At 47.8% G+C, this 26,249-nt stretch overlaps 1 protein-coding gene across 1 annotated transcript in view; it reads left to right on the top strand.

The window, feature by feature from the left end:
• Window positions 1-26,249, top strand: part of PHIP (pleckstrin homology domain interacting protein) — an 863,049-nt gene that overhangs the window by 283,743 nt on the left and 553,057 nt on the right. Inside the window, exon 16 of the mRNA XM_030199061.1 lies at window positions 21,262-21,487. Coding sequence (XP_030054921.1) covers window positions 21,262-21,487 — 226 coding nt within the window. The remainder of the gene's footprint in view (window positions 1-21,261; window positions 21,488-26,249) is intronic.

Raw genomic sequence — 26,249 nt, 5'->3', positions numbered from 1 at the left:
ATGTACAGTGTATTACAATTCTGCATATTTGTCTTAATATAGTATAGTTACTGTTAAATTAGTTTATAATTATTCATAACTGGCATTGTATACAATATACTCTGCAGTTTGCATTGTCTTTGAATAATAATTTAAACTTTTGAACAAAAAAATTCTTACTGGAAGAAATAAAATGTTAGTTTTTATTGCAAACTTTTCCCCTGTAAGTTATAGTGCACCATAACTAAAGCTTCTGGTTTTCAGTTATTTTACTTTAGCAAGCCACAATCTGGAGATCCTCAGGGTTTACGTTTTTCAGTTGGCAATGCTTGTAGTATCACAGCAATATCTGTAGTTATTACTGGAGATGTCATCAGTTGAAAGAAGCTGATGCTGTTTACAGTTGTTGGGCATTGTGAATTGCCAAATCAAAATCCCTGAAATCTGGAAACTCAGATTGAACTCCCCCCACCCCCCTCATTTCTTCCATTACCTTGCCTACCCTTCTCTATTTCAACTGTCCCCTATTCTTGAGCTTGTCTTCCTGAACTCACACTCATCGTATTGTCTTACCTGTTTGTCTCCACAACACACACTCCCTCAGCTAATCCCTTTTTCACATTCCTTTCCTCAACTCCATTCTCCAATCACTCTCCTACGTCTCCACTTGTCAGCCTCTGTCAGCTGGTTGCCCTCTCTTTGACTCCTTCACTCTAACCCTGTATAGCTGTCTTCCTGCCACACCCAGCTTTTAGCCTGCCAGTTGTGCAGTGTCCATACTCCAGCAATTCTCTGTTTTGCAATATCAGCACAGGAGTTTGGGTACCACATTAGACTTAGGCTGGGGGCTTTGCGGTGCAGGAAGAAGACAGCAGTAGCCTGTCTTTCCATTGACTTGCTGCATACCTGCCAAATCTCCTGCATTCAGCAGGTAACTCCCGCTTTGATAATTAATCTCCCACATTTCTGCAAAAGTGGGAAATTCTCCCACTGAGACACACACTGCCACCACTGCACCGCCGCCGCCTCTTCTCCCAGTGAGCAGCAGTGGCCTCGGCAAAGCAACAGAAAGCAAGTGTGGAACAGTAGACTTAAGGCATGCGCTGTTGTTCTCCAGTCAGCCTCTTGTTTTGGGGCAGAGGACCATTCATCTCACTTCCGTTCTCTTCCCTCTTGCGTTGTTGGCTCTGCCAGTCAACTTCCTGTTTTGGGGCAGAGGACCATTCTTCTCACTTCTGTTCTCTTCCCTCTCCTCTATCCATGTCCAGCAGTTCTCCTCTCCCCTCCATCCATGTACATTTCCTTCCTCTGTTTTCCTCCCCTCTATCCATGTTCAGCATTTCTCCTCTCTCCCCTCATCTCCATCCATATGCATCTCCTTTGTTTTCCCTCCCCCTCCATCCATGTTCAGCATTTTACCTCTCTCCCCTCCACTCGATCAATGTGCATCTCCTTTCTTGGTTTTCCCTGTCCTCTATCCATGTCCAGCAATTCTCCCCTCACCCCTGCCATCCCCTCCATCCACGTCCAGTGATTCTCCCCTCAACCCTGCTCTCCTCTCCATCCATGTCCAGCAATCCTCTCTCCCCTTCTCTCCTCTCCATCCATGTCCAGCAATTAGTACATAAGTATTGCCACACGGGGACAGACCAAAGGTCCATCAAGACCAGCATCCTGTTTCCAACAGTTGCCAATCCAGGTCACAAATACCTGGCAACATCCCCCCAAAATTCACTGCCCCTGGAGTAAGACCCTGGGGTTTGATGCGCCGGGGGAGGAGTGGAGGGTCGCTGGACATGGGTAGCTGCAGGGGGGGCAGGGGGAGAGGAGGGTCGCTGGACATGGATGGCTGGAGGAGGGGCAGGGGAGGTGGGGAGGGGGTCCTGAGACCAGAGAGGTGGGGGTGGGGAGGGGGCCCTGTGAGAGGGGGGTGGGGGCTCACACTCACTCACTGTCTCTCACATACACTCTCTCTGACACACTCCCTGTTTATCACACTCTATCTCTGTCACACACACACAGTCTCACACACACAGACACTCTGTCTCTCACACACTCTCTCTCACACAAACACACACAGACACTCTCTCATTCTCTTTATGACACACACACTCCATCTCTCACACACACACACACACACACACACTCTCTCTCTCTCTCTCTCTCTCTCTCTCTCTCAAACATACACACTCTGAGGAAAACCTTGCTAGTGCCCGTTTCATTTGTGTCAGAAAGGGGCCTTCTTTACTAGTATATACATAATTTCTGTACAGTCCTTAAAGTACATATACTGTGTTTTTCCTCACATAGCTTGCAGGGATCTCTATCTCTCTCGCAAGCTATGTGTGGAAAAACACAGTTAAGTGCTTTAAGGACTGTACAGAAATTAAGCAGTTCCAGGGTGCAAGATAAAGAGTTCACATCTCGCAAGACTAGCTAGAGAACCAAGACGAGAAATGTGGGGTTTGCTTAGTTCTTCTTGGAAGTATATGCAGCAACACCACCAGACCTTCCAGTGTCATTATCTAAGGACTCTCTCTCTATATAAAAGGCACCTCCAACGTTCTAATGAAGCCTCCAGCCGGAAGTTTGAGGCGGTCTAGATATCCGGTGTGCCCATGAGTGTCTGCCCCGCCCTCATGTCACAGCGTGATGACGTCGAGGACGGAGCAATGACTCGAGGGGCGAAACGGACAAGACGCGGAGGCGGAGCAAGAAAAAAAAAAAAGAGCGTTGCGACACGGAGCGAACCAGGAACAATGTGGGACGGACGTCAGGAACAACGTCTGAGGGCGAAACGGACAAGGCACGGAGGCGGACCAAGATCGCCGCTCACCACACTCCCTCATAGTTCACAGAACCCCGGCAACTGCAATCCCACCCACACAAACACAGGGTCAACGCGCACTCGCTCCCGCACCCCCCCCCCCCCCCCCCGGAGGCTGCCACTCACTCCCCGAGGTCGACGGAGGCAGCGCATTAAAGTAATGCCAGCTGATAGGAAGAGAAGCACAGTTACAGCAGCCTCACGTTCAGCTTTCCCCTTCTCTCTCTGCGTCCCACCCTCATTTGCTGTTAGGGGAAAGCTGAACGCGAGGCTGCTGTACTGTGCTTCTCTTCCTCTCAGCTGGCATTACTTTAAAGCGCTGCCTCTGTCGACCTCGGGGGGTGAGTGGCAGCCTCCCGGGGGGGGGGGGGAGCGAGTGCCCCGCGACCCTGTGTTTGGGTGGGTGGGAGGGGTTGCAGTTGCTGGGGTTCTGCAAACATTGAGGGTGAGTGGTGACCTCGGGATGGGGGGAGTGAGTGACCAGCGACCTGGTGGGGGGAGGGGGTGCTGTTCTCGGAGGGACGGAGGGAGGGGGCCTGGAAATCAGATGACACAGAGGGAGGGAGGGGCCCTGGAAATCAAAGGCCACAGAGGGAGATGGAGGGAGAGGAAGGGAGGGAGGGGACGCCAATAACTCACAGGGGACAGGGAGGAGGGCCTACAACTCAGAGGGCAGAGAGACAGGGAGGGGTGAAAGGAAACATACAGAGACATATGGAGAGGAGGGGAGACCAGGGGGAGAGAACATTGCTCGATGTGGACAGGAGGGGACGCCAGGGGACAGGACACACTACACTCAGACAGACAGACACACACTCTGGCTCTGTCTCAATCACACACTGACTCATATTCACTCACACGCTCTCTCTCTCACACATACTCTCTTCTAACAGTTCCCTTAAAAACAAAATTACCATTACAGAACCTTGCTAGCGCCTGTTTCATTGCGTTCAGAAACGGGCCTTTTTTCCTAGTGAATATATATTTTTACCATACAGGGTACTTAGGAGTCAGAATGCTTTAATTCAAAGGCCTTAATATTTCTGGCATGTCAAAAGTAATCTGTGTCAAACAGTCAGCTCATGTTAGAAGGCACTCAGCATACTACTGTAGTTACCTTTAGGCACTGATGAGTGTGAACTTTAACCTAGGTTAGCCTCACTCAAAGTATGCTGTATGGAGTAATACTTCTTTAGTGATTCTTTCTATAAGTGCTTAAGAATGTGAAGTGTAAATGCATGTATTGTAAAGTTTCTTGAGGAGGACTTTTGTAAATATCTTCTATAAAAAAAAAAAACAGACCAACCTGGAACCACTGTAAAATAATAATATAATATTCTGTTCTATATTCTCCACCAATTAAATATAATATAAGAATAATAATATGTAAGAAAAGGGGGAATGAACTAATATATTTGTTGAATTACATTAACCTGCACTGTAAGGTGTAAGGACGTGCTCAAAACAAAAAGACCATATATTTAACTTTAAAATGTTTATTTACAATACAGGTAATGTAATAATGTTACAAGAGAGAGGCAGTTTTCAGAGATCTTTCAGGGAAATGTGCTTCAAGATTAGAAAAGTCTAAATTATAAATTACGCTGGATTAATGGTAACTCACTCTGATGGAGGCGGCTGGTTGGAGTGATGAAGGAGATCCTTGCTGGAAGAGAAGTCTTTTTGTTGCAGAGTTGTTGCTGGATCCTGGATAAAGTCTTATCTGGGATGTGTGTGAAGGAAGCGGAGAAAGAGCAGGGCCAGAGCGCAAGAGAAGAGCAAACTGAGCATTTTCCAGGCTTTTTATAATCTCTTGTAAGGAATAAAATATTAATACAGGGAAGAAAAATGTATTCTAATAGGCTATCTCTTACTGATGATGCACAATCTAGCCCATCACAATAGTGTGCATAAGGGACTATACAATTACATTTAACTCTTTCTTAGCTAAAAGAAATTCCTCCAACTGCTTTGGCTCAAAGAATTGTGCTTAAATGTCCTTATTTGTGTTGTAATATTCCAGGGTAAACAATTTCAAAGTTGGTGTCTAAAGCTTGAACCCTGTCTTAAGGCCAAGTTAAGCTTTGTGCCTCTTCTGTGTCTCTCTTGAAAGATCTGGAAAGATGCAAACTTTTAAACCCAAAAACTGTGTGTCCAGATGTCTGAAGGAAAGTTTCAAAACTGCATTGTAGTCAGGGTCCAAAGCAAAAGAAACCACCAAAGTAGTTCTCTAATTAATTACTTCCAAAGAGGACCCCAGGAAGGATGTAAGATTCATAATATTCCCTTCAGGATCTTGTGGGGTTTCTTCAACATATCTCTCCCTGCCCAGGATATACTGAGCACGCGTAATAGGGGGCAATGAATCACTAGCCATTCCTAAAACCTCAGTTAAATGTTTCTTGACCATATCAACTGGTGTAATCAAAGGAGATCTAGGAAAATTAAGCAGTCTCAAGTTATGTCTCTAAATTTGATTCTCCAAGTACTCCAAGTTGTGGTGCAGAAAATACTTATCCTTAAGGCTGAACCCAAATTTTCTGACTCTTAATCTGTAAGGTATCAAATCATGAGGACTGCTGGGCAGATGCCTGTGCCTGGAGCAAAACTGCTTCAGAAATAACTTTAATTTCCTAAGTGGTTTCCAATATATGCAACTGCAAGGATGAATGCATGTCAAATGCAGTGTCCCAAAGTGATTCTAAAGCCACTACGGCTGACTTGAGAAAAACCTGATGTGCTGGTATAGGTAGTTTAATTGCGGTTGCTGAAGGCAATATTTGAATAGCTGATTGAATTAAAACCTCTTGATCAGATTCCAAGGCCCCAGCTACAGGGCGAGTTCCCATACTGCATTCCCGTTTCTTCTACCTCTTGGGCGCCTGGTGCAGGACTGCCTGAATTTCCTTTACTTCCTGGTTTTAGGGGCCCCACCCACTTGTTGGGGCTCAGGGAAGCCCCATCAACGCTACTGATTGACGCCATCACGCCAGCTCCGACGGAAGGGGAAGGCTGTCGTCACGGGGCCCACTAGAGTGCAAAACCTCTCCATGGTCTGCTTTAGCAGGAGTATAGCAGAGGGTGTCAAGTGAAACCCCTGCACTTTCCCTCTTTTCTTGCCCATCTCAACACAGGTCAAGAAACTCGCTGAGATCCGGAGCAGCAAACAGGTGCGTCTATCTTCAAGCCGCTATCTTAGGTCTCCCGCAGAATTGGTATGTTCTGTTCCTTTCTGTTATGATTTTGGTATTGTAAACTGCCTCAATGGTTGGCCCCTAGGCAGTATATCTAGTGTTAATAAACTTGGAAACTTCGAATGTTATAGAGATGCTGGCATGACCTTGCAGTGAGGAAAAGAAGTAAGATGGGAAACAAACATTAATCACAAAATTATACAAACACTTTTATAATTTGTTTACCAGTTGCATTGCTACTATACAGTACAGTACTCTTTATGATTATGGTTTTACAGTATTGGTCTTTTATAGTATGGTACAGTATTGATCTTTTGCAGTATGGTAAAGTACTGAAGTTTATATTAAAAATCTTTGTTTTAGAACAAGCACTTATACAGTAATTATGTTTTAATGCTAGTCATGCTGCTGAATGTGCTATAGTGTTAATAATTTTGAAAATCGGGAACTCCAGGCCTTTGTTTATGCATTGTTTGAGGGGTTACCATTGTTTTCAGTATTATCCAACTTTTCCTTTATCTGAGAACAGGTCTGTCCCATTTACGTTGGATAATCAAGACTGTACTGTATTACAGTAGCTAAGCCTAGAAGTAATAAATGAATGGATCAGAGTTTCTAGATCCTGCTAATCCAACAACAAATGCAGTCTTGTAACAAGGTCTGATCGTCCATGGATGCTTGTCAAGCATTTGTTTTCAGATGTTTCTCACAAACTTGTTTTTTTTGCTCAAAAAAATACTACTAATTGGTGGCAGAAAGGATAAAACTTTTGTTTCTGACTACCTACAAAATAGGGATTTTTCTAGATTTAACTTTTAATTCAGCCTTTCTAAACCATCTGGAAACTTCAGTAAGACAGCTGTTTACCAGATTCTCTTAATCAGATTGGTCAGATCCAACCTCAGTCCATACTGAATGTCATCTGTGAAGAAAATGACATGAAATACCAAACCTCCATAACCTGGGACCTGAGACTAGATAAAGTTTAAAAAAAGAGGGCGAGGTATACCGAGCCGATGGAAGGTCACGTGGAAGAGCATCCAGCTCAGATTCTTTACCCTCCTAGACTACCTTTTTCATTGTACCCAGTAAAATATGAGGACAACCAAATAAAATACCATCACAAACAACATCCACACGCGTCTTCAGTAGTGGATGGTACTTAACCAGGTTAAAGCTGCAAACAATAAAAAAAAAAAAAAATCAATACAGAACATCCTTACCCTTGTCTAAGCCATAGTGAATTGCAACTCAGGAGAGATACTTACACAGTTTTTGTCCGACAAGCACTCTGAAATCCAGATTGTCCTGGCTAAGCCCATTCCCCATTTCCAAAATCTCATTCTAGTTGCTTATACTCAAACTTATCAACAAACTTTTGCACATAGGAAACGGAAAAACTGAAATGATAAGGAATGATAGATTCAGATGATTCCTACTTACCACTTTTATGGATTTACGGCCCACTACTTGCTTTATTACTACCAGAAGCTGATCCTTTGTTAGATATGAATTTACAGTCTGCAGAGAGTAGTGGTACCACTCTCTCCCTGCTTTCCTTTAGAAGTCCATTTGAAACCAGGATCAAAGCAAGATGACATTGCCTTTAGCTTTCTCACATGTCACCCACTTCCTCAGCAGTGGCCAAGAAAAATTATCAAGAAGTAGAGCCGAATATAACTTTAAACACCCATGACACAACCACTGTATCGTGAAATATCTTATCTGCTCCCTAATTCCCAAATCCTTATTGGCCAAAAATTGAATTTGCCGGCTCTCAAATCCTGGCTAAATAATGTGCTTTCGCCGAGGACAAGCAGGCTGCTTGTTCTTACATGTGGGTGGAACGTCCACAGGGCAGCCCCAGATCTGAGATCTTTCTAGCACAACGTTTGCTAGCCCTTGCGTGTGCATGCGCGACCGCCTTCCCGCCCGCAACGAGAGCGTGCTCCTCGTCCTTTTTTCTTTCCGCGGCTTCAGGATGGCTGTTTACAGTGGTTCTGTGCCTCAGGAGACCCATCGGTGCTTTTTTCCGCCGCTTTTTCCGTTTCGGAAGTTTCAGAGTGGGTCTGATCGTGTTCTTGAAAAAAAAACCTTTTCCGGTATTCCTTAGTTTGTACCGTTAGTTTTCTTTTGTTCGTCGGAAGTGGCCTTTCGGCCGCCCGTACCGGTTTTTCCCTGTTTTGGTGTTCTTTTTTGGCATCATCGCGAGTTTTGATTTTGCCGGCGTGATTTTTCCGCCCATGTCATCGAAGCCTGCCAGCGGCTTCAAGAAGTGCACATGGTGCAGGCCGGAACGATTTCGCTCCCTGATAGGCACGTTTTCATGTCTTCAGTATCTGGGGGCTGGTCATCGTCCCCAAGCCTGCACTCCTCTGTCTTCTGTTGAAGAAGAGGACCCAGGCAGTGAAATTGGCTCAGTGGAACCTTTTGTTCGGAGCCTCGTCCGGTACTTCGACGCCCGCGTAACCGAGGTCATCGGAGGTATCGATATCGTCGGAAGGTGCATCATCATCAGGAGTGCAGGTGAGGGCTGTCCATTCCCTGCTGGTAGCGGTGAGCCCTTGAGTAGGTCTCCGCCTGCCTCAAAGGCTCCTGCGGTACAGGCCCCCCGGTGATCGACCTGTTTCGGACCCGGCCCCGAGGAGGCTTTTGGATTCAACGTCCTCCTCTTCGATACCGGGAGGTTCTGGTGACGTGCTTCGAGCAAAGGCAAAGAAGCATGGTCATCGGTCACCTTCCCGTCACGGTACCGAGGCTCCGGAGACCCGAAGGATTCGCACCCCTCAACGTAGACGCCGGGAGGACCGCTCGTCCCTCCATACAAGAGGTGTCGATACGCTCTGCTCCAGACAGCCCGGTACCCGCCTCCGCGCCCCAGGCAGATTCTGAGTTTGTCGCCTGTAACCGGCCCCACTGCCTTCCTCGACAGCCGCTTTGAACGAGAGCCTCCATGCCATCCTTCCAGGGATCCTGGAAGAACTGCTACGCCCGTCTGCTCCGGTACCGGCGGTGCTTGCACCTGCCGGTGCCGTTGAGAGAGGCGCGGCTGCTCCTCGCTCGTGGTGAGGTCTCCGATCCGTACCGGCCTCGGCGACCTTCCGGGCTGACTCCCTGACGACATCGATAGGAGGGACCTTCATCGCCGCTGGTGCGGGAGTCTTCCTCTTGGCGTATCCACCGTGGCCAGGTTTCCACGGAGTCGATAACGGGCCGGCTTCGGACTGAAGTTCACGAACTGTGTACCGATACCGATGGTGAGGCCTCGTGGGAAGCAGAGGAGGACACGAGATATTTTCTCTGATGAGGATGCTTGCGGTCTTCTTTCTGATCCTACTCCCTCTCCTAGAGGCAGCTTTCCTCCTCCCGAGAGTCTGTCTTTCGTGGTCTTTGTCCGGGAAATGTCTACGGCCATTCCCTTCCCTGTGGTTACGGAGGAGAAGCCAAGGGCCGAGATGTTTTGAGGCTTTTGGACTATCCTTTGCCACCTAAGGAATCGTCCACTGTACCCATGCACCATGTCCTCAACAGACATTGCTGGCGAACTGGGCGAAGCCGTTATCTAATCCCCACATTCCCAAGAAAAATTGAAATCCCAGTATTGGATCCATGGGGATCCAGAGTTATGAGGACCCGTTGCCCCATGACTCTGGTGTGGTGGATCTGGCCCTTAAGAAGGTCAAGAGTTCTAGGGAGTAACGCTTCGGCGCCCCCCGGGCCGTGACTCTAGAACCTTGGATTCTTTTGGGAGGAAGGCCTACCATTCTGCAATGCTCATTTCCAAATCCAATCATACCAGCTCTATATGAGCATTCATATGCGGAACAATGTGTGGCAGTTGGCGGACTTGGTGGCCAAGCTCCCTTCTGAGCAGGCCAAGCCTTTTCAGCAGGTGGTCAGGCAGCTGAAGGCGTGTCGTAAATTCCTGGCCAGGGGTGTTTACGATTCTTTTGATGTCGCGTCAGGGCTGCTGCTCAAGTGTGGTGATGCGCAGACTCTCGTGGCTGCGTGCCTCCGACCTGGAGAATAGAATCCAGCAGCGGATTGTGGATGTTCCTTGCTGGGGGGGGGATAATATTTTGGAGAAAAGGGTCAAACAGGTGGTGGAGCACTCCACCAGCGGGACACCGCTTTCGACAAATTCTCCCACTGGAACGCCTTCAGCCTCTACCTCAACTGGTAGACGTCCTTATGGGTGAAAGGAGGACTGTTGCCTATTCTTCTAATAAGTCGTAGGTACAATCCTCCCTCTTGCCAGCCTGCTGCTCAAGGCTAAAACCCCAGCGCGCGTCGTTCCCGTCAACAGCGTGCGCCTCAACAGGGCCCCAGCAGCTCCCCAGCAAAAGCAAGGGACGGGCTTTTGACTGGCTCCAGGAGAGCATAGCCGAAATCAAAGAAGTGTCCATGCCGACGATCTACCGTGTGGGGGGGAGGTTAAAAAGTTTTCACCCAGTGGTGGCCTCTCATTACCTCCGACCGGTGGGTTCTCCAAATAGTCCGGCTGGGATCTCCGTTCAATTTGATCTCAAAACCTCCAAATTGTCCGCCAGGAGCTCAGTCCTTCAGCTTCCGCCACAAGCAGGTACTTGCAGAGGAACTCTCCGCCCTTCTCAGCGCCAATGCGGGTCGAGCCTGTGCCACCGGGGCAGGAAGGGTTGGGATTCTATTCCATGTACTTCCTTGTGGAAAAGAAAACAGGGGGATGCATCCCATCCTAGACCTAAGGGCTCTGAACAAATATCTGGTCCGAGAAAAGTTCAGGATGCTTTCCCTGGGCACCCTTCTTCCCATGATTCAGGCAAACCGATTGGCTATGCTCTCTGGGACTTAAAGGACACTTACACTCACATCCCGATACTGCCAGCTCACAGACAGTATCTTCGATTCCGTCTGGGAACAAGGCATTTTCAGTATTGTGTGCTACCCTTTGGTCTCGCCTCTGCACCCAGTGTGTTTACAAAATGCCCTGGCTGTCGTAGCGGCATCTCTAGCAGACTGGGAGTGCACGTGTTCCCTTATCTCGATGATTGGCTGGTGAAGAACACCTCCAAGGCAGGAGCTCTATGGTCCATGCAGATGACTATTCGACTCCTGGAGCTGCTAGGGTTTGTGATCAATTATCCAAAGTCCCATCTTCTTCCAGTACAGAAACTAGAATTCATAGGGGCTCTGCTGGACTCTGACGGCTCGTGCCTACCTCCCCGAAACGAGGGCCAACAATCTCCTGTCTCTCGTTTCCTGGGTGCGGGCGTCGCAGCAAATCACAGCTCGGCAGATGTTGATATTGCTCGGCCACGTGGCCTCCACAGTTCATTGTGACTCCCATGGCCCGCCTTCATATGAGATCAGCTCAATGGCCCTAGCTTCGCAGTGGTACCAAGCTGCTGGGGGGCCTAGAGGACGTAGTCCTGCTGTCCACGAGTTTTCTCCAATTCCTTCATTGGTGGACAATTCGATCCAATTGACTCTGGAACGTCCCTTCCAAATCCTCAGCCGCAAAAGTGCTGACTATGGATGCATCTCTCCTAGGGTGGGGAGCTCATGTCGATGGGCTTCACACCCAAGGGAGTTGGTCCCTCCAGGAACAAGATTTACAGATCAATCTCCTGTGTTGCGAGCGTTCCTGGAATGCTCTAAGGGCTTTCAGGGATCGGCTGTCCCAGCAAATTATTCAAATTCAGACAGACAATCAGATTGCCATGTATACATCAACAAGCAGGGGGGCACTGGATCTCGCCCCCTGTGTCAGGAGGCTGTCAGAATGTGGCTTTGGGCTCGCCGGTACGCATGTTTCTTCAGGCCACGTATCTGGCAGGCGTAAACAACAGTCTGGCTGACAGGTTGAGTAGGATAATGCAACCTCACGAGTGGTTGCTCAATTCCAGGATAGTGCCCGGATCTTCCAAGTGTGGGGCACCCCCTTGTTAGATCTCTTTGCATCACGAGTCAACCACAAGGGTCCCTCAGTTCTGTTCCAGACTTCAGGCCCACGGTCGACTGGCATCGGATGCCTTCCTCCTGCATTGGGGGAAGGGCCTGCTGTATGCTTATCCTCCCTTACCTCTGGTGGGAAAGACTTTGCTGAAGTTCAAGCAAAACCGAGGCACCATGATTCTGATTGCTCCTTTTTGGCCACGTCAGATCTGGTTCCCTCTTCTTCTGGAGTTGTCCTCCGAAGAACCGTGGAGATTGGAGTGTTTTCCCGACTCTCATCACCCAGAACGAAGGGGCGCTTCTGCATCCCAACCTCCAGTCTCTAGCTCTCACGGCCTGGATGTTGAGAGCATAGACTTTGCCTCTTTGGGTCTGTCGGAGGGTGTCTCCCTTGTCTGCTTGCTTCCAGGAAAGATTCCCTAAGAAGAGTTACTCTTTCCTGTGGCGGAGGTTTGCCGTCTGGTGTGAGAGCAAGGCCCTAGATCCTCGCTCGTGTCCTACACAAACCCTGCTTGAATACCTTCTGCACTTGTCCGAGTCTGGTCTTAAGACCAACTCTGTAAGGGTTCATCTTAGTGCGATTAGTGCATATCATTACGTGTGGAAGGTAAGCTAATCTCGGGATAGCCTTTAGTTGTTCGCTTCATGAGAGGTTTGCTTTTGTTCAAAGCCCCCCATGAAACCTCCTACAGTGTCATGGATCTCAATGTCCTCACCAGCTGATGAAACCGCCTTTTGAGCCGCTGGATTCCTGCCATCTGAAGTACTTGACCTGGAAGGTCATTTTCTTGGTGGCAGTCACTTCATCTTGCAGAGTCAGTGAGCTTCAAGCCTTGGTAGCTCATGCTCTTTATACTAAATTTCATCATAACAGAGTAGTCCTCCGTACTCACCCTAAGTTCTTGCCGAAGGTTGTGTCGGAGTTCCATCTGAACCAGTCAATTGTCTTGTCTACATTCTTTCCCCGTCCTCATACCCACCCTGCTGAACGTCAGCTGCACACATTGGACTGCAAGCGAGCATTGGCCTTCTATCTGGAGCGGACACAGCCCCACAGACAGTCCACCCAATTGTTTGTTTCTTTTGGTCCCAACAGAAGGGGAGTGGCTGTTGGGAAATGCACCATATCCAGTTGGCTAGCAGATTGCATTTCCTTCACTTATGCCCAGGCTAGGCTGACTCTTGAGGGTCATGTCACGGCTCATAGTGTTAGAGCCATGGCAGTGTCAGTGGCCCAATTGAAGTCAGCCACTATTGAAGAGATTTGTAAGGCTGTGACGTGGTCATCTGTACACACATTCACATTTTATTACTGCCTCCGACGCGACAGTCGGTTTGGGCAGTTGGTGCTGTAGAATCTGTTTGGGGTTTAGAATCCAACTCTACCCCCCTAGGCCCTTTTTTATTCTGTGCCAGGCTGCACTCTCTGTTAGTTAGATAAGTTTTAGGTCAATCTCAGTTATGTCCTCGCCGTTGCGAGGCCCAATTGACCCTGTTTGTTGTTTTGAGTGAGCCTGGGGGCTAGGGGTACCCCACATGTGAGAACAAGCAGCCTGCTTGTCCTCGGAGAAAGCAAAAGCTACATACCTGTAGAAGGTGTTCTCCGAGGACAGCAGGCTGAGTGTTCTCAGCAACTCGCCCACCTCCCCTTTCCCTTGTCTTGCTATTCTACTGGACTGAGGAGCACGCTCTCGTTGCAGGCGGGAAGGCGGTCGCGCAGGCGCACGCGAGGGCTAGCAAACGTTGTTGCTAGGAAGATCTCTGATCTGGGGCTGCCGTTGGGCGTCACCCACATGTGAGAACAATCAGCCTGCTGTCCTCTGAGAATACCTTCTACAGGTATGTAGTTTTCGCTATCTTGCGTGACTGTTCATCTGGCCTCTGTGAAGATGTTCCTATGAGGCTAGCAGATGTTCAATGTACTGGATACTCTCTCTTTGGTGACAAAATAATAGCTATCATTGAGCACGAGTCAAGAGCGGCACAGAAGTATTGGTGGCGCCAAGAAGTGCAGTCCAGTGACATAAGCATCGGAAGTATTGTCCCATTTACCCTTCCTTACCTTCCCACCACCAGATTAGTCCAGATGCTTGGGGTGTATTAAAGCAGTGCATAACTGACAGTGAGAACACTGAAATCCCTGCTGCTAACACTTTGGCCCCAAGGGCCACATCACTTTGAGCTTGAACAGCCAATCTGTGGTGATGGACGAAAGAATGTATAGATTCCAGGTTACCACTTTGCAGATTTCATGAGGAGAAACTAAGTAGTGTACTGCTCAAGAAGCAGACTGACCCCTTATAGAATGAGCTTTCAAAAACTTCTGGAACTGGGTGACCATAGAGAATATATGTAGAAGCAATAGCCTCTTTAACTCATCAAGGCACTGTTGTTTTAGATACAGTTTTCCTTTTACAGGCTTTACCGAGAACTTACCTAATTTCCTTATTGCCTCTGTATTCTTCAGGTTCTTCTTTAACAGGTGTCCCATATCTAATTTGTGCAAGACAACTGCACTACCTTCATTTTTACGATCCTGAAAAACAGCTTTAGAGAGAGAGAGTGTGATTTGGAAGGACGGATGGAACCGGTCTAAACACAATCTCTTCCTTGCTAAAAACCAAAACAGTTCAGTAGAAGACAAGGCCTGTAATTCTAAAATTTGCCTAGCTGAATAGATAAGTACAAGAAAAACTGACTTAATGGTGATATCTTTTAATTTTGCGGATTCCAGAAGACCAACTTTAAATCTGGGGCTGGGACAATATATGACATGGTACCTTGATAAGTTGAACCCTGTGATAAAAAAATCTACAACGTCTGGATGCAAAGCGAAGCTCTTTTCCTTCTTTACTCTCAGAATAGCACATTAGAAATCCAAAAGTAACATGAGACAGAGTCAATATTCAAGTTTATGGCTGCCACATAAAGAAGAGTAGATGACTTATCTGCTTATGTTTATGCCTGATTAGTCCTTGGTCCTGTTCGTGTGTGTTGGCCTGCCAAATATGCAGTCCTGAATGTAAATGGATAACTTAATCTAGTTAGTGTTAGGACTGCTGTTTGAGCCATCTATGAATTTGGGCCTTTCTCCAGAATGCCCCCGATACTACTTAAATCTAAATGGATAAATTTTGACAGGGCTTCAAGTTATTTGGTACTTTAATTTAAAAAATAAAATAGACACTTAAGCAGTTTGCATCAGATATTAACCATATACAGTAAGTGCTTTTGAATATTGACCTGAGTAATATTACCCTTCCAGTTTTTGATTAGCTTCAATAAGCTGAACTTGGTGGTATTGTTCATTTCCATATCATCAAGCTGATCAATCCATAGACTGGTGGGTTGTGTCCATCTACCAGCAGGTGGAGATAGAGAGCAAACATTTGCCTCCCTATATGTGGTCATGTGCTGCCGGAAACTCCTCAGTATGTTCTCTATCTCAGCAGGTGGTGGTCACACACAGCAGCAGCTCTGGCTAGGCCTCCAAGCCTAATTTTTAGGTTTTGTTGAGTGCCTGGGGTTGAGGGCTCTTTTGAGCAAGTGCAAACCTGGTGGTGCCAGGTCCCTCCTTTTCTCCCCCCTCCCGCTGGCTCCGTTAAAAAAAAAAAAAAAAAAAAAAAAAAAAAAAAAATTTTGAACGTCCTTAAAGGCGTTTATTTCGACGTTTATTTAAGCGTCTATTGCAGCTACTCACTGGGACACCAGGTCGTTACAACTCGGAGCGGACAGCAGGTAATTTTTACCTTTTTATAGCGGGCAGGGGGTTCCCCCATTCTTCTCCTCGTGGCATATGGCGTCGGAGGGCGAGGGCGCAAAGGGTCGCTCCCCGGGTCGCTTGAGCGCTTCTAGAGGGGATGCGGGGGTCTTAAAGCCTGATTCGCCCTTGTTTGGTGACAGTTTCGTGACCGATGAATGTCCCGGTCCTTCCTCCGGCGTGGCGGTTTTTCCCGCCATAAACGCCCATCCCCCGCTCCTCGCCTCCGCCATCTTGGCCGGCCACGTGGCTCAGACGGCATCTTCTTGGGCCGCCCTTGAGGTTGGAGACATTAATGCCATGAACGCCCTTAATTTGGGCGACGGCACAGAAGCGGCTAAAGTTAAGAGCCGTTCTTCCCGCGCGGCTCCTTCGCGGAGTTTCGCGCCGGACGCCATTTTGGATGCGCAGCATGTCTCTCCCCCGCTATTGCGAGCGCCGGTTGAGGGTGCGTCTAGGGCTGTTGCCCAGGCTGCGGAAGTGCACAGTCTGGGGGGTTTCTCCCCCGAGTTTGTTTTGCTGCTGCATCAGGCCTTCCTCATGCACAACGCTGCCCCTGCTCCCTCGTCTGGTAAAGAGGTTGAGGTTCCCAGAGGTAAACGCCCTCGGGTTGATTCCCAGGCCTTGGAGGAATTTGTCTCCTCCGATGTAGATGAGGGCAGCGTGTCTGAGGTCTCCCAACGGTCCTTTGCGGATTCCTTGGAGGAGACGGATCCCCGCTCGGATGGAGCGGATGACCCCTCTGCAGCGCGGCTTTTTAGCCCAGAGGATTTGCCCAACCTGTTGTTACAGGCCATGGACACTTTGAAGATTTCCTCTCCGGAGGACGTCTCTCCCTCAGCCCCTGTTAGCTCTGCCATTATGCTGGGGACGAAGCGCCCGCCTAGAACCTTCCACGTGCATGATGCCATGCACACCTTAATTTCGGCTCAATGGGATGTCCCAGAAGCGAGCCTTAAAGTGGCTAGGGCTATGTCCCGCCTCTATCCTTTGGCTGTGAATGAACGTGAGGCCTATCTGTGGCCTACCATGGATTCTTTAATCACTGCGGTGACTAAGAAAACGGCGTTGCCGGTGGAAGGTGGCACGGCCCTAAAGGACGCCCAAGACAGAAGATTGGAGGCGGCCTTAAGGTCGTCCTGTGAGGCGGCTGCTTTAAGTTTGCAGGCCTCAGTTTGCGGCTCCTATGTGGCCAGGGCGTGCCTGACTATGGTGCAGCGGGCTTCCCCCTCGGATCATTCCTTGAGGGCTGATTGGCCGGCCCTGGAATCGGGCTTAGCCTATTTGGCAGACTTGCTGTATGATGTCTTGAGGGCCTCAGCGAAAGGCATGGCTCAGACAATCTCTGCGCGGCGGTGGCTTTGGCTGAAACATTGGTCTGCTGACCACGCCTCTAAATCCCGCCTGGCTAGGTTGCCTTTTAAAGGCAAGCTGCTCTTTGGGGTCGAGCTGGACAAAATCGTGACCGATCTCGGCACGTCTAAGGGCAAGAAATTACCAGAGGTCAGGGCTCGGGCTAGTACTCGTCCCGGTACCTCTAGAGGACGGTTGCAGGAAGCCCGTCGGTACCCCGCCCGGGCAGGTCGGGTTCCTCTGCCCCCTCTTCCTTCAAGAGGAATTTCTCCCCCAAGCAGCATTCCTTTCGCAGAGACCGCCGTCCCGGAGGTGCTCCCTCCGGTCCTCCCCCAGGGTCTCGTACCCAATGACGGGGTCTTGGTCCACGCCCCAGTGCAGATTGGAGGACGGCTGTCCTCGTTTCTGGGCGAGTGGACCACAGTAACTTCAGACGCGTGGGTGCTGGAAGTCATCAGAGACGGCTACAAACTAGAGTTCTGCCGACCCTTAAAAGACGGGTTTGTACTCTCTCCCTGCAAGTCTCCGGTCAAAGCTGTGGCAGTGCAGCAGACCTTGGACAATCTGATCCGCCTGGGCGCAGTCGTTCCGGTGCCAGAAAGTCAGCTTGGCAAGGGACGTTACTCCATTTACTTTGTGGTACCAAAGAAAGGAGGTTCTGTCCGGCCTATCCTCGACCTCAAAGGGGTCAATCGGGCCTTGAAAGTGCGGCACTTTCGCATGGAGACTGTCCGCTCTGTTATAGCGGCAGTGAAGGCAGGAGAGTTCCTGGCATCCTTGGACATCAAGGAAGCGTACCTGCATATTCCCATCGGGCCTCCTCATCAACGCTTTCTGCGTTTTGCAGTCCTGGGACGACACTTCCAGTTCAGAGCCCTCCCTTTCGGGTTGGCTACTGCTCCGCGGACCTTTTCCAAAGTAATGGTGGTCATCGCGGCCTTCCTACGAAAGGAAGGGGTACAAGTCCATCCTTATCTGGACGACTGGTTGATCCGAGCCCCCTCTTATGCAGAGTGCGGCAAAGCTATGGACCGGGTAGTTGCTCTTTTGAGCTCCCTGGGATGGATCATAAACTGGGAGAAGAGCCAGCTGCGCCCGACTCAGTCCCTGGAGTACCTGGGAGTTCGATTCGACACCCAAGTGGGCAGAGTGTTCCTGCCAGACAATCGGATTGTCAAACTTCAGGCTGAGGTGGACCAGTTCCTAGTAGCCTCTCCCCTTCGGGCTTGGGACTATGTGCAGCTGTTGGGCTCTATGACGGCCACGATGGAAGTTGTGCCATGGGCCAGGGCTCATATGAGACCACTTCAACACTCTTTACTGCAGCGCTGGACTCCGATGTCGGAGGATTATGCTGTGCGCCTTCCCTTGGACCCAGCAGTGCGCAGGGCGCTGAGCTGGTGGATGCAGACAGACAAGTTGTCTGCGGGAATGCCTCTGGTGACCCCAGAGTGGATTGTCGTCACGACGGACGCCTCGTTGTCGGGCTGGGGAGCCCACTGCTTGGGAAGGACAGCGCAGGGGCTCTGGTCTCCTGCAGAGGCAAAGTGGTCTATCAACCTCCTGGAACTCAGAGCCATTCGGTTGGCGCTTTTGGAGTTCATCCCGGTACTGGTGTTGAAGCCTGTACGGGTCCTGTCGGACAATGCCACGGCTGTGGCCTATGTCAACCACCAGGGAGGTACCAAGAGCGCCCCTCTAGCCAAGGAGGCTATGAATCTTTGCCAGTGGGCGGAAGCGAACCTGGAGCAGCTTTCAGCGGCCCACATTGCCGGAGTCATGAATGTCAAGGCGGACTTTCTCAGTCGCCATACCTTGGAGCCCGGAGAGTGGCAGCTATCTGCTCAGGCGTTCTTGGACATCACGAAGCGCTGGGGCCAGCCGAGCCTAGATCTGATGGCGTCATCGGCCAATTGCCAAGTGCTGCGCTTTTTCAGCAGAGGACGGGACCCTCGATCCCTGGGAGTAGATGCTCTTCTCCAACAGTGGCCGACACAAGAGCTTCTCTATGTGTTCCCGCCCTGGCCCATGTTGGGCAGGGTGCTAGACCGGGTGGCAAAGCATCCCGGCAGGGTAATCCTGGTGGGTCCGGATTGGCCCAGGCGTCCCTGGTATGCGGACTTGATCAGGCTCTCAGTCGACGATCCTCTGCGGCTGCCAGTGGAGCAGGGCCTGTTACATCAGGGTCCCGTGGTGATGGAGGATCCCTCCCCCTTTGGTCTTACGGCCTGGCTATTGAGTGGCAGTGTCTGAGGAAGAAGGGCTTCTCAGACAAGGTCATCGCCACTATGCTGAGAGCGAGGAAGCGCTCTACTTCTACTGCTTACGCCAGGGTTTGGCGTATCTTTGCAGCGTGGTGTGAAGCAGGCTCACTTTCTCCCTTCACTGCTCCAATTTCTTCAGTGTTGGCGTTCCTGCAAGAAGGTCTGGAGAAAGGCCTGTCGCTCAGTTCCCTTAAAGTCCAGGTAGCGGCTCTGGCTTGCTTCAGGGGCCGCCTGAAGGGTGCTTCCCTGGCTTCGCAGCCAGATGTGGTGCGCTTTCTCAAGGGAGTTAATCACCTGCGCCCTCCTCTGCACTCAGTGGTGCCTGCGTGGAATCTCAACCTGGTACTAAGAGCATGGCAGAAGCCGCCTTTTGAACCCTTGTCGAGGGCATCTCTGAAAGACCTGACGTTGAAAGCAGTCTTTTTGGTGGCTATCACTTCAGCCAGAAGAGTTTCCGAGCTCCAGGCGCTCTCATGTCGAGAGCCTTTTCTGCAGTTCACTGAGGCAGGAGTGACTATTCGCACAGTGCCTTCCTTCCTGCCCAAGATTGTTTCTCGCTTCCATGTGAATCAGCAGCTCTGTCTCCCTTCCTTTCGTAGGGAGGACTACCCAGAGGAATACTCTGCTCTCAAATATCTGGATGTGAGACGAGTCATCATCAGATACTTGGAAGTGACCAATGATTTCCGGAAATCGGATCATCTGTTTGTCCTGTTTGCAGGTCCTCGTAAGGGTCTGCAGGCTGCTAAGCCTACAGTGGCAAGATGGGTCAAGGAAGCCATTGCAGCGGCTTATGTGGCCGCGGGGAAGGTGCCGCCTATCCAGCTGAAGGCTCACTCCACTAGAGCTCAGGCGGCCTCGATGGCAGAGGCCGGATCCGTCTCCTTGGAAGAGATATGCAAGGCGGCAACTTGGGCTTCGGCTCATACATTCTCCAAGCATTACCGTTTGACTGTGGCTGCACGGGCGGAGGCCCGGTTTGGAGCTTCAGTGTTGAGGTCAGGGATTTCAATGTCCCGCCCTGGGTGAGTACTGCTTCGGTACATCCCACCAGTCTATGGATTGATCAGCTTGATGATATGGAAGGTAAAATTATGTATAATCATACCTGATAATTTTCTTTCCATTAATCATAGCTGATCAATCCATAGCCCCTCCCAGATATCTGTACTGTTTTTATTCTGGTTGCATTTCAGGTTCAAGTTTAGTCTTCAGTTACTTCAGAAAGACTTCGTGTTCAAGTTTTTTTCACTTGGATTCTTCAAGAGTTAAGACGAGTTTGTGTTACAGTGAGCTGCTGCATTCCTCTCCCCTCCGTTTTACGGGGCTGGATTGAGACTTAAAATTCTGCCGGCACTCCCTCCCGCTTCGTGCGGCTGTAGGGCAGCTTTGTACCCCTCCCGCTTCGGCGGTGTTAGAGTCAGTCAGCTCCTCCCGTGGTTGCGGTTGCAGGATAAGCCAGATCCCCCCGCATCGGCGGGTGTGGTGTCCCTCCCCCGCTCCGCGGGGATGAGCTGGACGGATTCCCCTCCCCCACTTGTGTGGGGATGAGCTGGGTTAATTCCCCTCCCCCGTTTCGGCGGTGGTGAGCTGGGCAGAGTGTCCCTTCGTGGGTGTAATTCTCTAAGTGCTGAGTCCTGCGGATGGAGCTTTGATATCGACATACTGAGGAGTTTCCGGCAGCACATGACCACATATAGGGAGGCAAAAGTCTGCTCTCTATTTCCACCTGCTGGTAGATGGACACAACCCACCAGTCTATGGATTGATCAGCTATGATTAATGGAAAGAAAATTATCAGGTATGATTATACATAATTTTACCATTTCTGTTATTTGTTAGGTGTGATAGAATGTTAAAATACTGTGAGATAGAAATATTGTTAATAAAAATAGATGTTGAAGATTTTAATTAAATGGAGTTAATTTTCTGTCTTTTCTCATGTCATAGATAGCAGATCAGATGTTCTTTCACAGCGATTATCGACCTCTTATCCGTGATGCCAACAACTTTGTCTTAGATGAGCAGACACAACAAGCTCCACATCTAATGCCACCACCATTCTTAGTGGATGTTGATGGCAACCCTCACCCGCCAAGATATCAAAGATTAGTCCCAGGACGTGAGAACTGCAGAGATGAGCAGCTTATTCCACAGATGGGTGTCACTTCCTCAGGTATTATGGGTATTCTATGATAGTTTGGTTTGGGATGTTTTGAATTTTTCTTTTGGAAATCCATTCTTCAGTGATGTATTGGGATATTTGCAGTAGGTTTGTTCAGTGTTGATTAATTGTAATCCTACTGCCATGACATTAAGGGGCCTATGTACTAATCTGCAACATTGTTCTGGAGGAGACCTGTACTTTGGGAAGGGGTGAGGTTTCACCAAGGGTCTTCAAAGAGGGAAGGCTTTTGATCCTTTTTAGCCTTGTATCAGAACTGAGAAGGTGGGGGTGTTGGCAGTGTTGGTCTCACAGGGCCACAGTGGAGTGGAGGTTCCTTAAGGAATAGGGCCTTGTATGACCATTGATTCAAGTTGGAGAGCCCTTTATTTTCCAATGAAAATGTGAAAATGGCTTGATAGGCCCATACTCATTTAAAAAATTTATTTATTTTTTTTAGCATTAATGAGCTTCTTTGCAGGATTTTGTATCACAACAACTTATTAATGCAATGTTTACAGAAACTCTTTTGTGCAGAAGTTCACTACTGCAAAATATGCTTTTTATGAAGTGACTTTGCAAAAGTACACTTTTTGTTTAAAAAAAAAAACAAGCACAAAACACCTTCATTTTGGTGTGTTGTGTTTCTAGACAGTTTGCTCTATTATTCGTGCAAAGTAGTAGTCATTTACACTTTACTACAGAGGGTCCTAAAGTTCCTCTGGGTATGTTAGTATATATTTAAACTCATTAATTTGTTGATTTGGGGAAAACAGATTTGAAACAAATCTAAATTATAGCTTGAAGCACAAGTTTTTAAAGATGTTTAGTAGCCACTGATCTTGAGACATTATCCCATTTTGCAGTTGCATACGATAGCAGAAACACTTGGCATATCAGGTTCATAGAACAAAGGATCCAGTATTAAAAGGATTTAGTGCTCTAATTTTGAGAGTAATGCTCCTAAATTAGTGTTTTGGAAAATTTACTAGGGCTGAGAGTATAAATTTATGTGGATTTAGGGCAGGGTGTTAGGAATTTAGGCCCATATTTTCAGCACTATTCCCTGATTCTACTACTACTACTACTACTATTTAGCATTTCTATAGCGCTACAAGGGCATACGCAGCGCTGTACAAACATAGCAGCGCTGTAGCAAAACATATTCTCTATATTATAACCAAAATTGCACATTCAAATCCAGTTGTATTGTGGATTTACACGTGCAATTTATTACTTAGCAAGCCAAAGTCAGTGCTGATAATGCCACTTAAGCAATTATTGATACTAATTGGCATTAGAGTTTACACGCACAGATTGCTAAGCATAGGCTGTAAAGTGGTGCGTGTAAATTCTAGTGTGTGCTGCCAAAAAGGGAGTGTGGAGTGGTGAACCGTGGGCATTCCAAAAATTTACGCACGACGGTTATAGAATACTGTGCCCTGTGCCTAACTTAGGTGCTGAGTATTTACACTAAGTTTTACTTGGCGTAAATGGACACGCCAGGAGTTTAGGCACAGGCATGGCCACTAGGCATATTCTATAAACTGCGCCTAACTTTAGGCATAGTTTATAGAATCTGCCTAGGAATTTTAGGCAGTAGTTTATAGAATATGCCTAGGAATATTTTTTTGAGCTGCCGATTTTGAAGGTAACCATGTCTAGAACCTAGAGACCGTATGCTCATAAATTAGGGGTCATAAATTGCTATTCTAAATTTATAAGAATATTTAAGCTCCCATTAAAGTTGAATTTTCAGCTGAACACTTAGGTTCTTCTTAAGAGTGGTTGAAAATAGGCATAGTTATAGGTGCTCAGGTTTTTTCAATATTGTGTTTTTAGAGTTTTCTTTTACTTTGTTCACCATGAGAAGGTTCTTGTTTGTGTCCCCCATAAAGATTATGTAAGGGTATTTATCAGCAGAGAATAAAATTTTAGGTCCAACTAAATTGGACGAAAAGATAAGAGTAGCTTGGATGGGGGCAAGAGGATACTCATTGAGTATTTTCTAATGTGTATGATAATGACCCAAATAACTATGTTGGTACCAGTGCATATGTTTGCATTGCTAAGGGCTACCATCAAGGTAATGGAAGGTAAATGGGAAGAGATCTACTTTGTCAGTGTCCCTACTTACATGCAAGGCACATTGGCCCAAATGATTATGATTTCTCTGTTGACAAACAGTTGATTCATCCACAGAAGTGGTACTTATTTGATGAGGAGATATTGAAATTTTGGTATATGGGATATTTACTTTTTTAGAGATTGTTAATTAATGTAATTCTGGATATGTTACTTTCTAGGGTTGGCCTAGATTTTTTCATATTGTAATCCGCATTGATCCAAAATTTGCTGTGGTGTGAAATATAGTTTTATTGTAATTATAATGATGTCATCCAGAGACACTGACATAGATGCACTCTAGTAAGACCCTTCAGCTTACCTAATATGTATGTTCTCTCTCATATATATTTTTATTGTCTGAGTTTGCATTCTCTGATTTTCACTTTTCCAGTTGCCCAGTGCAGGAGCAAAGCATTCACATAAAATTACGTATTCTTAGCAAAGCACCTCTCTTATCACAAAATATATATCATTTTGTGTCTATACTAGAATAGTCTAGTGCAAGTGAGTGTGGTGGTCCACCGACCGCAAATGGAGACTGAAAGAGAAAGTAGGTTTATGTGGTTCGCTCTTTAAGGGTCCCTCAGTGCAGACATGAAATGGTCATTATTTTTCTGTCTCCAGCAGATGTTTGGTAGATCATTCTAGTTGGTGTTTCTCAGACAGCTACTAGCCCGGTTCTGTGACTAGGTGTTAGTAGAGAAGACGGTTTTTGTTGGAAGGATGATGCTCCTTTTATAGAAGTGAAGATTTTCTGGAGTTGGGGTGACACTTGGTGGTGGCTGTCCCTCCTTCTGTCACCCCCCCCCCCACACACACACACACAATGCACCACCTGCCACATTTATTTATACAGGGGTCCTTTTACTAAGGATGCCAAAAAGTGGCCTTGTTCTAGTGTAGATGTGTGATATTTGGACCACGTGCAGGCCCATTTTTCAGGTCACCTACAAAAAAGGCAAGGCCTTTTTTTGGGGGGGAGGGGGGGGTCCCGAAAATGGACATGCGGCAAAATAAAAACTGATGTGTGTCTGTTTTGGGCCTGAGACCTTACCACCACCCATTGACCTAGTGGTAAAGTCTCACGCGTTAACCCTGTGGTAATGGTCTACACACATCAATGCTGATTACAGCCTGGTTAGTGCTGTGTGCCAAGAAAATTTCTGGGCGTGCTTGGTGGACACACGTAAAAAATGAAATTAACCGCCCGAGCCATGCAGTAGCCTTGTGGTACTTCAAAATTGATGCCGTTTAGTATAAGGGCCCCCTCAATCTTGTATCCCACTGTTTCCAAAAACAAGTTTCGGTTCAAAGTGGCTTACAATTTTACAGTTACTTTTAAAGTTTATACTGCCTTTTGTCTGGGACAAGTTCTGCTTATTGACTTATATGCTCTTTTCATGTTTCCTATCTGCCTACAGTAATTTCTCATTCAGGTAATCAATAGAAATCAAACAAAATAAAACATGGAAAGAAAATAAGATGATACCTTTTTATTGGACAGAACTTAATACATTTCTTGATTAGCTTTCTCGAAGGTTGCCCTTCTTCGTCAGATCGGAAATAAGCAAATGTGCTAGCTGACAGTGTATATAAGTGAAAACATTCAAGCTATACTATGACAGTTCGGACATGGTGGGAGGATGGGGGGTGGGTAGGAGGTATGCATGGGGACATCAAAGCATATCATTGATATTCTAACAGGATGGGTGTGGATAGGTGAGGGGTGGGTGATCTACAGAGACATACAGCTTTATGGTTTAATAATGGGCTAGGAACCCCAGATCCTTGTTAAGTCCTTTCTGTTGGGTGGTAAAATATTCATCATTCTGACTTCAAAGGTCTTACGTTTTGTATGGTTTTAAAGTTACCTTTCAGGATTCTCACTGTGAAATCACTGTACAGTGTCCTGTCCTGTAAAATGCTGACCAACAGGGGTGGGAGCCCTACTGGCACCAGTATTGTCATGGATGTCTATGTAAATTGAATCTTGTCTTGAAGCATCTGGCCTGTTTCTCCAATATAGCATCCTTCGTTACATTTTTTACACTGAATGATATATACCACATTGGAAGATGAGCAAGTGAAGATCCCTTTATGTTGAATATCTTTCCTTTGTGGATGACTGTGGGGTCCCTGTGAAATAGTGTGGCACTAGTAAAAAAGGCCCGTTTTCTGACACAAATGAAACGGGTGCTAGCAGGGTTTCCTCGGAGTGTGTATGTTTGGGAAGGTGTATGTGAGAGTGACTGTTTGAGAGTCAGAGTGCAAGTGTGAGTGTGTGTGTGTGAGAGAGGAGGTGAGTCTGGGTGTGAGTGTGTTTGTGAGAGTGTGTGTGTGAGATGAGAGTGTGTGCAAGTGTGTAATGTGAGACACAGTGTGAGAGAGAGAGTGTGGTGTGTGGGCGAGAGAGAGAGTGTGTGGTGAGACACAGATGCTCTGTGAGAGTGAGTGTATGAGATCAAGCGAGTGTAATGAGTGACTGTGTGGCCATAGAGAGTGAATGTGATACAGTGTGAGACAGAGTGTGTGAGAGTGAGAGTCAGAAAAGACATTGTATATGAGAGAGAGAGTGTGAGCCCTGCCCTCCCAATCCATGCCCATCTGTCCCCTGCCCCCTCCATTCATCCTTTCCAGCAATTCCCCT

This window comes from Microcaecilia unicolor, chromosome 3 (assembly GCF_901765095.1).
Source record: "Microcaecilia unicolor chromosome 3, aMicUni1.1, whole genome shotgun sequence".
NCBI lineage: Eukaryota > Metazoa > Chordata > Amphibia > Gymnophiona > Siphonopidae > Microcaecilia > Microcaecilia unicolor.
Note: the sequence above shows the minus strand (reverse complement) of the source record. Positions and strands in the feature narration are given on the sequence as shown.